At 40.8% G+C, this 15717-nt stretch overlaps 1 protein-coding gene across 1 annotated transcript in view; it reads right to left on the bottom strand.

Moving 5' to 3' along the window:
- Nucleotides 1-15717, bottom strand: part of adam12a (ADAM metallopeptidase domain 12a) — a 79609-nt gene that overhangs the window by 12174 nt on the left and 51718 nt on the right. Inside the window, exons 7-12 of the mRNA XM_085284885.1 lie at nt 12628-12693; nt 11967-12038; nt 11396-11565; nt 10317-10401; nt 8640-8788; nt 2170-2347 (exon numbers count right to left, since the gene is read on the bottom strand). Of these exons, the coding sequence (XP_085141011.1) occupies nt 2170-2347; nt 8640-8788; nt 10317-10401; nt 11396-11565; nt 11967-12038; nt 12628-12693 (720 nt within the window). The remainder of the gene's footprint in view (nt 1-2169; nt 2348-8639; nt 8789-10316; nt 10402-11395; nt 11566-11966; nt 12039-12627; nt 12694-15717) is intronic.

The raw sequence follows: 15717 nt of genomic DNA on the forward strand, positions 1-15717 counted from the left end.
CCATGCTGGAATTCACTGAGCACCTGAGAGAGTACCTGCCTAGGTACTTGATTTTATACACCTGTGGCCATGGAAAAGATTGGAACACCTCAATTCAATGATTTGGATGGGTGAGTTAATACTTTTAGCAATAACGATTATGGTTTAGAAAAATTAAACTCCATTTGACAACTTTTGTGAGGCTGAGGCATTTCGGTGAAGACTGTAAAACATCCTGAACATGAGGTGTAGGGCAGACCCAGGATATATCAGAGATATTAAACCTATTAGTGCTCCCCTGGAAAAGCTGCAGGTGCTGGCCAGGGACAGAGAAATAAGGGTGTCCACCCCAGACATAAAGCAGAAAATTGATGGATGGATGGATGGATGGATGGATGGACTAGAAAACATCTGTGGCATGGTTGCGATAGATCAAAGCGTTGTGGAAATATAACCTCACTTTAATACACATTTAAAACGATTTTGTGAGCTTTTGAAAAAGCCTTTGCCAAAAGGAGGTTTAAGCTCAGCATACAAATATGCCCTTTTTTTTAAACTATGGTTATAAATTTACAGGCATCTCCAACTTTGTCCAGTTTCCCAAGAACGTTCCAGGTGCAGATGTGGAGGCTGATGAAAAAAAAAAAAGAGGGGACTGTTCCCAATCAGTGCATTAATTTAAAAAAATATTTTAATCACACACTTTTAGGGGCAGCTATAGATTCCATTCCATTTATCTGAAATAGAGCAGGTGCGATACGATGACTGACATGCTCTGTTTACATTTTTGTCACTCAGCATGCCATCACTTATTTCATTGCTCTGGTTGGTTTAGGTCACTTAGATAGCATCCAGAGGCATTTTGGAGGGAGAGAGAGAGAGGGCAGATCTACAATAACATTTCCCATCTCACTGTTGAGCACCATCTGTTTCCTGTTAGCCTCTATCGTGACCCATGCACCGCACCAATCAGTAACACTGCTTTCCAATACACATGGAAGCAAGAATTCAATCAAGACTCAGAATATACGATATGCACTGTGTGTGTGTGTGTGTGTGTGTGTGTGTGTGTGTGTGTGTGCTTGTGCATATATGATCTCATGCAGGTTGTCTGGACCCCCGAGGGTCAGCTCTTTTCCTTTTGCCATTATAGTCTGAATATGCTGCAAGAGTTGGGAGGAAGTGGATGGATGGAGCTGGCAGGGGACACAGCTGATATGATGGGCCTTCCAAAACTTCTTTCAGTCTGAAAACCATTAAGGGCCTTTCCCATGGTCCCTGGGGCCAAAAAGAGGCAGAGAAGTCACGCTGAAAAGAAGTAGCCAGTGATTGTGAGGAGCAGGACCCAGAGTTTTTAATGAGGCTTTTTAATGGCGGAGAGGGGTGCTGGCTGAGAACTCTGATCTGGCCTGAGTTGGCATGACTCTGCTCAGTTTTGTGGAGAGCTTTATTATTGTTGCTGGCTCAGGTCAGCGGATCTTATGTTAGCGCTTTGTTTTTAAGGACAAGGCCACTTTCAGTGTGACCCTGACTGAAACTTGAGCAGCTCACAAAAGAACTCATAGGGGGGCAAAAGCATAAACAAATTACAAAAGACAACAAGGCGTTCTCTCATTTAGGCTATTATGTAATTCAAAATATCCCTCTAAATCACAATAGATGTCGCCTTCATATTTCATAATTCGATAAGCAGCTCGCCTCTGCTAATTGTCAGCCGAATCACGATTATCTGTTTTATCATCCTGCAGTTGTAACAGTTGGCAACATGCACTTCCATTAAATATGTGCATGCCAATGCAGATTCATTTAAATAATTCACTAGTTGACAGTGTGAAACTGTCAGCAGTGCTTCTTCTCAGTGTACTGTATCACAATTAGACATCAACCCTCGCAAACATGTCTTCTTTCCACTGATTGAATTAATCCATACTCATATCTTTAACCTAATTATCAGAAGAATGTGTTTGCAATACAAAAGCTTTGTGCCATTAGATTTGAAGCTGAGGCGAACTACTAGTGTCAGGGCAGCACGCCCCTCTAGCATGTCTCCTTATTTAATTTGATGTAGAATGGAAAACATAATTAACAATGATTTATGAGTAGCAGCTAAGAGTTTTTGGCAAAAGCTGCAAGAGACCTGAAAATAAAAACATTTTTTATTTTTTTTATTATGACCTACAGCACCCTCACCTCCAGTTCTCCACAGTCACACTCCTCTCCCTCCTCCACATAGCCGTTGCCACATTTCTGCCCACCATACAGCACTTTGACCTCTGGCATATTGAAGAGACACATTCCAACGCCTTTTTCGAAACTAGCCGTGAGGTCCTTCCTGCTGCAGCTGCTGAACACCGTAGGAAAAGGATACCTGCGAGTGAAGGAAATGTTACGTGAGTCACACAAATAGAGAGAGAGAGCAAGAAGACAACTGAGATCCCCCCCACGAGAGCCCTCTTTAGTCTAATGTAATCAGGGCTAATTGCTGCTAATCACAAAATCAATTAACCACTAGAGCTCAGCGAGCTCTCCAAAGTTCCATCAGCATATGAACAGCACAGGGCCCCTGTGACTTCTCTCTCCATGGAGAGTGGGAGATCTGATTAGACATATTTTATGAGAAAAGGATTATGAACACTCAACCCAAAAAGTGCTTCCTCTGCAAGACGTACAACACCCATAAATTTAGGAGGAATAGGGGATTGTGTGTTTTTAATATTGTTTTTGGAACAGAGAGAGAGGGTGGTCTGCTCCGTGGGGAAAGCACTCGGCCCAAGGCTGTGTCTGCCAAAAGCTTTGTTAAAGACCTCATGTGGCTTTATTGAGCTTTTCTGTGATAATATAGTGCCTTAGATGACAGCGTCTGTGTAAAATGTGCATGAATAAGTCCAGATTGTATCTCATTCTTTGTGACTCCTGATAAAAAAGCACCATATGAGATTTTTAATACTCCACTGACACAATAAAACTCAGCACAAAGCTGGAATGGATGAATATATACGTAATCTTCAAACTTATATCAGTGCTGTGCTTCATAGATAAGTACATGCATGAGACAATTCGTGGATGATTTGATACCCAAATGTCTCGTTCAACCGGTGTGATGAAGGACCCTTGAATTTTTTTTAAATGTACATTCTCATCAGGGCCCCCTCGACTCTGGAGAGACCCGCCTGAGATAAGCAGATAAGTCTCACTGAATAAGTGACCTCTTTAAAAATCACTTCCTCTTTTATGTGAAGCCATCTCTCACAGTCTCAGTTTTCCATTATTCTCTTATCGTTGTCTTTCTTCATTGTTTATTGTTTCTGCTCTATTGCTTTTATTCTTTTATTGATATTTATTATTTAAATTGTCATCTTGTATCTTGCATTTTGCACCTATCCCCGCCAACTTCACCGTAGATTTATCTTGTTTTGTTGGACCTTAATGATCGGCTTTATTCTGCTTTCTTGCTAGTCTGTAAAAGCCCTTTTGAAAAAGGGTGTCATTTAAATAAAATGTATTATTATCGTGCCATTTTATTATTTATGCCATCAACACTAATGCTGACCCTTTACCACCTCTGCCACCCACGTGCCTGTTCGTGCCTGTGGCTTTAAAAGCCTGATTTTCTTTCCTTTGCATGGGAAAGAGAGACCTTTTCTACCATATAAAACACATCTATCTTGAACCTGGCCACAGCAGCAACGTGCTCAACAACTGAATATTATAGACACAGTCAAACATGAAATCCAGATTAGTAAAACTTTACTGGCATTAATTTGATGATATTTTTATGTAATTTTTAAAGGTTTTTCTGGTGGATTGTTGACAGGAAATGTCACAACTGCAAACAACCCACAATTCTTCACTTCACTGAGGTCAGTATGAATGTAGTAGAGCTGTTGAGACCTACTGGCTGTATTGCACACAAGCTATAAAACACTTACTCTTTGGAATCTTTGACTTCTGAGAAGGAGAAACGTCTGTGTAACTTAATGCTGGCAACTCTTTCAAATTGTGTTTCCCTCTGATTGGGTTTTCACATCTAATACAGCTCTAAATATGTCATGACACTTTGTGAATGTTTGGCACGGCCTCATTCTTGGCTTGTCTTTGATTTCCAACATGTGCGGAGGCGGCTTACATCACCCCTCGCTGCTGACCCCCCCACCCCGTTCGCAGGTTGCATTAGGTAAAAGTGGGTTACCTCGAAGCAGATCTCCAGACATTCTGGATTAAAGCAAAAGATCAGAGTGGCTTTGTAATGAAATGAAATGGTGAAAGGAAAGAGCATTAAAGACAGCTGTAGTAATAACCATAATTGTGCCCTCTTTCCCCCTCCTCCTCCTCTCTGATCAACAGCTGTCAAGACTGCTGTTCAACAAGCAGGGCACTTCCTTAGCAACTGCTGTTGTTGATTTCCTCCTTGCCCCCAAAGCCTGAGCCAAAATTGCCCGTTGAAAAGTTGAACCCCCTCCTTCGTTGCATTCATTCAGTTTCCATGAACTCAGCCCTGCTCTTCAATTACCAGCCTGTGCAATGCATGACAAAACTCTCACGTCCGTCTTTTTTTCTTTTTGTAACTCTTGAGATACACGAGCTGCTCAGGGATCCAGCTGTTCTTTATGAGAGGCAATACACAAATAATTGGTATAGCCTAACAATCTGGAGGTAGGAGGAGGAATAATGACTGTGAAAAGGCAGAGGCACCAATGATTTACAGTGGATGGCATTTAGCAGCTGCAGTCCTCAGGGCTAGCAGGCCATTGCCAAGGCCAGTAATGGCTGGCACATCTGGTGCATACGGTGAACTGGAAATGCTGAAGACAACCACTCATCGTCTCGGCCAAAAGACCCAGTTTGACTCAATCTTGTTCCCAGCTGATCCCATTCTTGTCTTGGTTTAAGTCGAATTACCTTGCCTTTACGACAAATCTTTGTTCCGTCTTATCGAACTCAATGTTTCCCACCCACTCATGCTCTAATTCCAGTATAGATTGAATATTTTTTGTGCTCTCTGGTTCATCTCCGACTTATAGTCAGTGTTTGACAGTTGGCTCCTAAGCTTCAGAGGTCCAGCATTTGATGGTTGAAAGAGAGTACAAAACAATCACTGACTACAGTGTAGCAACATCGATGCAAATGGAGAGAGTGGGGATCGGTCTATGATAAGGAATAATTTCTGCACAGCGCACAATACAGAGCTGGAAGCTTTGCTGCTCCAACAACAAGGTAGATAAACTGTGACATTTGTTTGTGTTTGTTTGTTTTGTTTGAAGAGGTGAATGAAGTAAGTAATCTTTAAAGGAAGATATATCTGACAAAATGTCCTGCCTCCCTACATATTTCTTATTAAAACATAAAATAACCAACACACGAGCGTCATCTTAATATGAGCGTTTGCTGTAAACTATGACCTTAAAGCCAAACCCTATTATACCAGTGATTAGTTGCAACGTATCACATTAAAATTCAGAGAGCTGTTAGACCCAAATTTAGCTCAGCGGGGCTTTTTCCTCACAGCCTTTCCGTCCTTGCAGTTCAGATCACAAAAATTCAATTTATACTGCATCTTTTCAGCCACGAAACAGCGATGAGGTTATGAATCAGATCTTCTGCAATATCCAGGGGGAATATTTTTAAAAATACCAAATTAGTCTATTACTGACATACATTTAGGAAGACCTAATGTTCTGGCACAATTGTGAACAAAGAAAATTTGAAGCTGAACATGACAACTGACGAACAAAACGACTGCTGCTTCACCAGATATTACCAGCCTGTGCTGGTAATATCTGGTATTACCAGATTCCTTAATGCAAGTAGAGCCCGAGCTCTAAGCGATGCCATTAGGTCATATGATCTGCTGTTACTCCTTGATGCCATGTCAGCAGGGCCTTGTTGTAGATACTGAAGAGCACTGTTTTCCCCACGGAGCCAATTAAACAAGGCACACTAGTGAGTTCCTGTTCATCAGTGGGGCATGAGTCACATTTCCATGGCATGCCTTTGACTCACTTTCTGTGATTTCTAATTATTTAATGACAAAACATATATATCAGCTTTGTATTACAGTCATTTTGCAACACACTCTCTTTCAGAACATATCAAGGACATGCATGCCCAGAAAATCAGTGCTATCTGCATATACCTAAGAGCCAATATGTTTTAGCTAGAATGACATGTCAGTTTTTCTAAAATTACGAGAATCATTCATCTTTTTTATTTTTGAAAACCAAGACGCTCTATCCCATTTTGATTTGAGCCAAGCTGCTGTTCAGTCAGAATGTAGTCTATACTCTCTTTTTTCATTCTCATGTCCTGCACACCCTGCTGTATGTTTTATGAGCTCAACATCTTACTTTATGCCCCTTGCGATAAACAGCTTCCATCCAGAAAGCTGCACTTTCTGAATGAAAGCACAAAAACCGGTCAATAAACAGTAAACCAGATCATCAAACCTGGAGCTCGGACACAACGGAATAAAATGGAAGAGGACTGGAAGACTAATGCACAACTGTAGTTTCTGCATTAGTCTTTCAAAAACATGGATTTCTCATGTTTGTGCACACACACGCACGTGCTCATATGTCCGCAAAAGAGTGATGAGCTCATTTGCTGTGTTTGTGTTTGTGCGTTTGTCGAGGAGATATAATCTCAAAGGATGAGAAATACCAGCGTGTTCTCATTTAGAGCGAATGGGTAGATGCAGAGATGGATAGAGAGGAGGACGCAACAAATGGCCGTGACCAGTGTGAACAGGAAACAAGCGGTCCTCTGTGCAGATGTGTAGTTGGCACTGGGTCAGCTTGCAGTTTTATTGCCCGCCCCCATCATCTACCCCACAAACACTCTCTACCCCACAGTAACAATGACAAACTGGATCTCATTATCTCCTTTGCCTTATTCCTGGAGCCACAGCAAGGCCAGGAGAGTCTGAAGGGCACCCGTATATAAGCAACAATGTTCCTGTGAACCTACAATTACTCTGTGCCATTTAACTAAAACAAAAGAGACTTATGAAAAAAAAACGGTACTCGTGATTGACTGAGTGTAGGCGAGCCTTGCCAGTACTTTCAATTACAGAATGGAGGGGCTGATAATCAGACAGGCATTTGTGGCAGTTCTTTCCAGAGCAGGCCTTGAGTAGAGGTGTGTAAGATAACACGGTTTCGTAAAAATATCTGATTTTCTCTCTAAAAAGAAAAACAGAATTCGGGTAATTTTAGCAAAATGTTTGTAGAAATATAGTGCTTTTAAGCAACTGCAGGGGCCTTGAACTGGACCCATGGGGGAAACTTTATGGTACTGACCTGGAATAAATAAAGAGGCAGAATGAGAGAATGTAGAGTTCCTAAACATCCTTATTTAAATGTATTGGTTCCTTAATCCTGGATTAAAAAGCAGGGCAGAAATATTGAGCAAAGAAGAGGAGTAGAGGGGATTATTTTTAAAACCAAGGACTAAATAATTTATTTCTTTTGTCTGCTATAATAATCAAAAAAAAAAAGCAAACAGTCTCCGTGGAGAAAAACATGCTAAATATTCATGTATTATTTAATTAGCCTTTATTTAAAGTGTGGCACAAACACCTTTTTTCACATTCAGAGAGGTTCATCATTGCTACACGCAACTTCAGATTCAAACAGTAAGGAGAAGGTGGTGGGTTTTGCCTACATTAAAACTACCGTTTTCAGGGGTCTTCAATTATTTACTTGGGGCTGCTAAGAGATTTTCCAGCATTAAAGTTGCATGTATATCAAAGAATAGCGTCACTGTAACTGTCTGTGAAAAGGGGAGAGCCAGACGACAAGAGGAGGCGAGCAAAGGAAACACAAAACCATTTTATTTCTACTTCAACAAACATTTCTTTCCCTTTTTAATATATTCACTCTGTTGCCATATTTGGCAAAGACCTTGACCAGGAATACCCTCAATCAGACTATAATGTAAATCTACACTTCTTAAGACTTGGTTGTTTTCTAAGTCTATAATAAGGAATACTGTTATGGTGTTTTTCATGGGCTTGGGCCAAACCAAATAGAGAGGGATGTTTCCAGCATAAACACCAGTCGGAGGCTCCCACAGACCACAAGGCCTTGGCTGAAACAGACACCCCAATGTTTCTTCTCAGAACGTCCTCTGCATCTGCTGGGTCTACTATAAGATGTCAAGACTATGGTGAGCAATTAGATGTAATTGAGCTGTTGAATTTTAAGCCATTTTGTCACTCAGATACTCTTAATGAGCAACTTTCTTGTTTCCACATGTACAGTACACATCTTTAGTCTGCAAGACATCATCTGCATTATGTCAGGGAATAAGTCAGTCAGTGTCTTGTGCTGTCACGGCCATGCACTGCCACTGAACTACTGGCTTCCCATTCGGAGTGAGTCATATTGCCTTGGGGCATTAGCACAGCTGTTGAATCTGCCATAAACCCAATGGCCCAACAGTTAATTGGCATAATTTGCTTACTGCTCAGCAAACAATAAATTACAAGGGAAGAGCATGTGGAATTATGTTTACATAAGATCGCAATCAGGGTTTTTTGATGACACTTACTGTACTTAATGAGTACATTAATTTAAATTAGTGATAGTTTTATATTATAATGATGTATTTTAGATGTGTGCCTGTGTTTTTTAAGATGGGGTGGAGCTGAAACTGTGACTCACCCAGTGGAGGGAGTCATGATGCAGCCTCCACGATCCACAGTCACTCTACAGCCGCACCCCCGTTCTGGCGTGTCATGGTTCATCCCAAAGTTGTGTCCAAGCTCGTGGGCCAGAGTGACTGCAGCACCCAGGGGGTTGTCTGAATGGTCCTGCAAAAGAGATCAATCACAAAACGTGCCGTCTTACCTCATCTCCCCTCAAACCTCTTTACCTCGTGATTCAGAGCTATCTCTGTATTTCCAGGCTAGGCATGAATCCATGAAGCAATATCCATTATTAAATTTGCTCAGTATACAGATCTGTCGCAGCAACAATAGCAGAAGCTAATTAAGAACAGACGTTTCTGATTGCATTCTCCGAGGAAAATACCAAATAACAAAAAAATTAACGCAAGCCAAATTGTTGTTCCCCACAGGAGCCACTGGAGAAACATTACTCAAAACAAGTGAGTGTAATTGCATATTGCCAAGATTAAACAAACAATTCTGTTGAATCTGTGCTTATCAGAGCATTTCGTCTGCTCGACACTGAGGCACAGAAATGAGCTATGAAAGCAGACTGCGGGCTGTCACCTTCAGCTCGCTCGTCAAACTCTGACAGAGGCAGATGTGCTGCTTCATCTTCACAAATAAAGACATCCTCTCGGCAAATAGGTTGGAAGACAAAGAAAAAACAAACGGCCTCGGTGAAAATCAGACACTCAATTTTGGCAGGACAGAAATTAAAAATAGACGGTGTTAGCAGATGCACAGTAAAGATGAATCTACAGTGGCACACAGAGTGAAACCTGATGTTTGCTGGGGATTTTCTGCAAGGTGTTCAAAGCATTAACCCACAAAGAGGGCATATAAATAATATACAGTAGATGGCTATCATGGATGCAAAGCTGTACATGTCAGACCACCTCACTTTTGGAGTCTCTCGTCACAGCACGTTATTTTGTAGCACTGTGCAAATCAAGCTTAGGCTGCTGAACTGCTCTGCTGGGGGCTTTTGAAAGAAACAGTCAGCTATTTTGAGTGCAATCCAAATGTGCAGCCCAGATTCATGCAAATAAGTTGGATTCTGTTTCCTGGAAAAACCTCATTCAGACTCATTTACCAACAGATGAGGCTGAGGAGCTCAGGAGGGCACGTCACGCAACCGTCTGTGCTTCGTCTCACCACACCAATGAAATGAATATGACATTTAGGGCTGGTGAATTGAGATTCCTCATGTCTGACATGTCTAAGATTTAACTGCCTGGAGAGAGAGCAATGAGACCCACAGGGAAAGCCTAACTAATGAGTTCAGAGGTAGCTGGTAAATGAAGAGACACAACCCGGTCAAACACGGTCATCAGTGGCTGGGGGTTAATCCCCATTTCTACAGCCTTAAGTATGTGTGCATACAGTACACAGTTCTATCCTAATGATCCACTCCCTACTTTACCATCTGCAGGACAAGAGTGAAGAACCATCTGGCGACCAAACCTAACCAGCCAGCCAGGCCTTTAAGACTGAAATAATCGGATGACTTGTGCTAATGCAACACATTAAAGTTCTGTAATGATTCATTATTTATGACTTGCATTTTCATTCAGCTTGTGATCCCTTAAAATGTATTAAATGCGATTCAGTGGCGTTTCCCATGTATACCCTCCTCATACCCTTCTTAAAAACACACTTATTAGCCTACCATGACGATTCCTCCTGACTGCTCCGCTGTGCACATACTCATGATGGGTGCCATACCAATGGTGGTTCCCTGGAAATACACCCCACTGAAAATGAGAACACAATGGTTACTATATTGCTCAAATATGCAGCCATGCATGTGTTCACACTTCTGTCATCAAAGGCGCCGTTGAGGATTTCTGACCACTAGCAATATGCGGCGTTTCCTGTAACAGAAGATGATGTTTTGAAGACTGCTGCGGGTCCACCAGTGCAAATGTGCTCTGGCAGCTGCATTTCAAAAACATATATTAAGGCTTTCATACAAGGGCAGGAAGCATTTCATTTGCTTCTAATTTGTCGTGAATGCCAAATAAGCTAAAGCTTTATTCAAAATCGGGAGCATACGGCCAAGTTAGCAGCTGTGTGAAATTATACATCACCTTAGATAAATGCCCACACATCTCAGCTTACAGTTTTAAGTCTTTTACTGACAGACCAACAACTACTGTAACACTGCTACTGTTAATATCTTTCCACTGACTAAAAATGATATATTCGTTAAAAAATTCCACCTCATGTTTCTGTTAACATTTGTTTCACTGGCAGCTGTAACAGAGCCATTGTTCTCTGAATGTTTTCTTTTTTAGCCGTGGTTGTTTTGTTAACATTCATCTACCAAATGAGAGGGGTAACAACTGTGTAAAGACCCAAACACCCATCATGTCTCCTTGACAGCGTCTGTGTGGCTAGCATCTACCCACATACCATAGGATGGGTCGTTCTGTAACTGGTGGACAATGTAGGCTATAAATAATGGTTAAAAATGACCTTTTACTTTATAATTTTGTGTTGTGTATTTAAAAAAATCAAATATGTTGTGCGCTACGGGTTTTGCAGATGTTTTAAAAGGTGGGAGTTCAATTTTTTGTAGTCATATGTTTATTTTAGAAACTCTACACCACCCAGTAAACTGGGTAGCTCCAAAGAATAACCATCAACTGTACTACTAAGCATCTTTTGTTTAGTTGCGAATAAAGAAAACCTTTCATACAAAGGATTTATCCTAAACACAGGCATTGCATCTCTATGCTACAGTACCTGATTAGCTGGGCGTTGTCATGTGGCTTTTGAGGCAACAGCTTGACCTTTCTCCAGTCCAGGAACTCGTGCAAGGTAGTAAATGGGTCCTGGGTTATGGGACACTTGTCCACATCACTCCACACCTCCAGCCCCACGAGAGCCACACGGATATTCAGAGCCCTGTAGAACTAACAGTTTGGAGTCGGAAGCAGGGAGAGGGATGCGATTATAGATGTGTTTAATATTTTTGCCACTGTCTTTACTGCAAATTACCTATTAACCACAAATGCTATAGAAAAAGTCACTTAAAACCGAAAGTGGCTCTGTATAAGTCCTTAAATATTTATCAGCGTATGGCTCTCCAGATGAATAAATCAGCTTTTTGCTTCTGTTGTGTTTAACAGCCACCCACGGCACAATCTATTAAACTGGCTGCATCACAAAATGCCCAGCCAAGTTATGAAATTGATCATCCATTCATAATCCAATCAACCTCTGCCCGCAGGTCGGTCAATTCTCACCAGGCTTAATGTGACCTCTAATAAATCACAATCCACCACTGCATTCCCTCTTTGGATTCAATTGTTACCTTGTCCACGTAATTAGCAATCTCAGCCAGCCGCTGCTTGACTTTGTCCATGTCCTTGCCTTGCTTCTGAAACTGAACAATACAAGTAGAGAGAATGAAGCAAAGTGCTGCCCTCTTGAATGCTTATTACCCTCAAAGATAGTATTTTGGACATATCGCATTATAGTGTAACACTGTATCAGTTGTAGAAATGTCTTCATAGGGTGCGCTCTAACCCCCATTCTTGCCACTGCTGCTGTAGCTGTTATCATCAAAAGGCTCCTCGGTAAAGGTTATGCTGAAAAGATAACCTCAACTGCTTTGTATTATATTCAGAATTTATTCAGGCTCTAAAGCATGTGACTTTGACCCATGTGTCTCAAACTAGTGAGAAACTGTTTCTTCTTTTAGCTTTCTTAAAAGGTCTAAGAGCCCACATAAGGAACGGTCTCATTTGTGAGTCAAGTGGTCAGTGATGTATGCAGCAGGATGTAGATGGAGCTGGAGAGCGAATTGGGGGAGCGAGTGGACGCATCAGAGCTGACACAAAGGCAGTGGTGGCGCCTTCTTATCTGTGTCTCAAGAGGAAGGAAGCTAGCTTGGGATCTGGTCTTTGAGCCTCTTTACTTTGGAAGTCAGCAGGAAGATGAAGAGGATGATGAGACGTTTGACCTCTGCTTACCTCTCGGTTGTCAGCCACAATGATCAGCTCCACATACTTGGTTGTAGTCTGGGCATGGCGTTTATGCTGCAAGAGATAAATGAAAGGGAGTGGACAGGCAACAGTTGGATGGAAAGCAGAAAAGGATGAAAGATGGAGGAACAGGAGATATGAATCCAAGAAAAGAAAATGACAGAGGAGGTGGAGGGTGCAAATAACAAAACAATAAACCAGGGGATGAGAAGAAAGGAGTAGGAGGAGAGGGTAGAGAGAGAAGGATGTTAGTAAGGAGCACTTTACTGCAGCTTTCTGGAAAGGGCAGCCTAAATTCAGCAGGTGGCCACTGGAGATGGCTTTTCACCTGAACTGCACTCTACACAAAAGGCAGCAGAAATGAAAATCAGCAAAAAACAATCAGCTACGCTTCACATCTGACCCAGTAAGAGCCACTAAGGTCACACAAATCTGATAACACTCCAAACGAATCGCTATTGCTTGTTTAGTGCAGTGCTGCATGGTCTGTTGGCACACAATATAAAGAAATGAATAGATTTTCTCTATAAAACGTAAAAAGATTTTTGATTTGCTAAATAGATATAAAATAAAATTTTCAGACAAATTTATGGGGATTTTACCAGCTTTTTTTTTTTTTTTTTTGCACCCAGAGGATTCTCCCCCAGATGGTTATTATAAAGAATGCAGGTTTAACCCTCTGGGGTCCAGGGTATAATTGGCCGTTTTTGACTACTTTTGATTTTACCTTTATATTTCACTTTTAAAAACTGTTTATCTTGCCTTGTTTGGAATCATTATTTTCAGCACAACCTCAAATATCTGAAATTGGAGTTCTTTTTTCATTTTGACATACTATATTAGCACAATTGATCTAAATTCAGACAAAAAATTTAAAATCTGAGTAGAAGAAAGGTATATTTTTACTGTAAAAACCGCAAACATGTCTAATGAATCATTTTCATAACTTGAAATGCAAATAGAAATTGCACAATTCTAAAAATTATGCACAAGTTTTGCAAACAACAAAGTTATATGGTACTATTTACCTAAAAATACAGCCAAGGCCTCAGGCATTTTTATATAACCATTTAAAACTATTTACAGAACAATCAGGTGTTCTGCATCAAATAAGAAGGCACACAAAATATTTGTGCCACTCCAAAAAAAGAGTTTCTGTCCATTATAAGACAGAGGAGAATACCACAGGCCTTAATCCTGCAGGTCTGACTGTTGTCAGACCTGCAGATGTATCAGATGTATCAGGTGTATCAGTCCAGTTTTCCACGCGCCGGCGCGTCCGTCGACCCCAGAGGGTTAAGTCACTGGGCAGGGAAGCTACACCCATCGTTTATATACAGTATATTGAATATTCAGCTCTTTTTTTGTGTGGTCAGAGATTGTGAGTGTTCAACCTGTTTTGAATAGACAGGAAAATGTTACAGCAGCGAGTATACTTAAGACACAGCATCAAGTCTTGTGCCACCCCTGATTTCTTTGTGTTTTGGTAGGAAAATGAGAAAACAAAGTACAGCGACTTATTGAAACGTTTATAAATGTATATGGAAATACAAAATATAAGGAAAAAAAGGCTTAAAAATCAATATTTAGTTGATCACCTTTATTCAACAGATGCTGGATCAACGTTTTCTGACAGGTCTTTGTGGATTTCTGAGAGCAGTAAATACTGCTGTAGATTGTTGTTTAGGTCTTCCACTCCACTCTGCCCAATTTTCTTAATGTTTTTAAGGACAGACTGCACACCATGCCCAGATATGCCAAGTTTTTGGCTAATAGCTCCTTGGGAATCACCTCATTAATACAAAATGCTACTTTATGTCTGTGAACCTATATTCCTTTGGCATTTTTCATAGATTGAGCTAAAGAAAAAGAATACAAATTGTGTGTTTTGTGACAGGCTGCTAGTAACAAAATGCCTTAAGAAATGATCTCTGTTATGTCTAGACACAACATTGGAGTCATCCCTTAAATTAGGTGCAGTTTTTAATGCTTGAATAAGCATTAAACAGTACTTGAGTCTGACTCCTTGGAAGTAAAATATAAAGAATAATGGCCTGGCTGAGGATTTTTAAAGGTAAAATTGTTATTGCTAAAATTGTTAGGCTGACATTTTAATACTAAACAGGAGTGTCCAGTCCTATTTAGGTTATTTACCATTACTGCTGATTAGCAGTAAATTGAAAAACATTGAATGGAATGTCGTTAGTGTTTGGGCATAAATTGGTTCATTAAAATTTTGATCTAATATTTATGAAATGAAACTTATAAAATCACCATTGTGATGATGATGCAACTTCTATAAATCCAATTGTAAAAGAATTCACAGCCTGTGGTCACAAAGTACATACTGATCACATGCTTTGGCATCAACTATTTGATACAACACGCGGCGCTACAGTCTGTTTCACCTGCATATAGGTACACACATGCACACAATCTTGTTCTTTCCACTCACACACTTGCAGATCCTGCGAGCTAAAGGTTCTGACTTCACACCATGGCCCTCTTTCAACCTGAGCCTCTTTATCCTTGCTGGCCTGGCAGCTTGGATCCTCTCTGCTCTTATCTGCCTCCTCCATAGATAAGCCAGGATGGGCAAGTGTGCTCTAAATACACCCTATGGTGATTAAGTCTCTAGGAGGCCACTGGGGAGGAAAAATACACACAAATACTGTTCTTTCAACTCAGTGAAGAGCAATGTTGTTCTGGAGGAGAATCCAGTCAGTTAGAGTCATAGGTCTAAATGTACAAAAGATACTTTCTAGCATCTTTATCAAAATAAAACTGAAACTGCTATTGGAAGAGGAAAACACTGCTAATCTAAAGTGGAAAACAAACCTGTTATCCTATTTATAGCATCTATCTTATCTAACATATATCTGGAAAATCTGCACGACACACCCTTTATTGATGAAACTTCCACTGGTGTGCATAAAAAAAACTCAACCTAGATAATCAACCTATAGGTAATGGAGTGAAAGAAGGATGCATCTACAGGGCAGCAGATGCCGATGTGGTATACACCCTCAACCTACCAAAGGAGGTGATGTGATGTCTGTAATTAGTTTAGGCTAGCAT

The sequence above is a fragment of the Mchenga conophoros genome, linkage group LG8, assembly GCF_057382185.1.
Source record: "Mchenga conophoros isolate Kocher_MC1m ecotype Shallow Benthic linkage group LG8, M_conophoros_male_GT1.1, whole genome shotgun sequence".
Lineage (NCBI taxonomy): Eukaryota > Metazoa > Chordata > Actinopteri > Cichliformes > Cichlidae > Mchenga > Mchenga conophoros.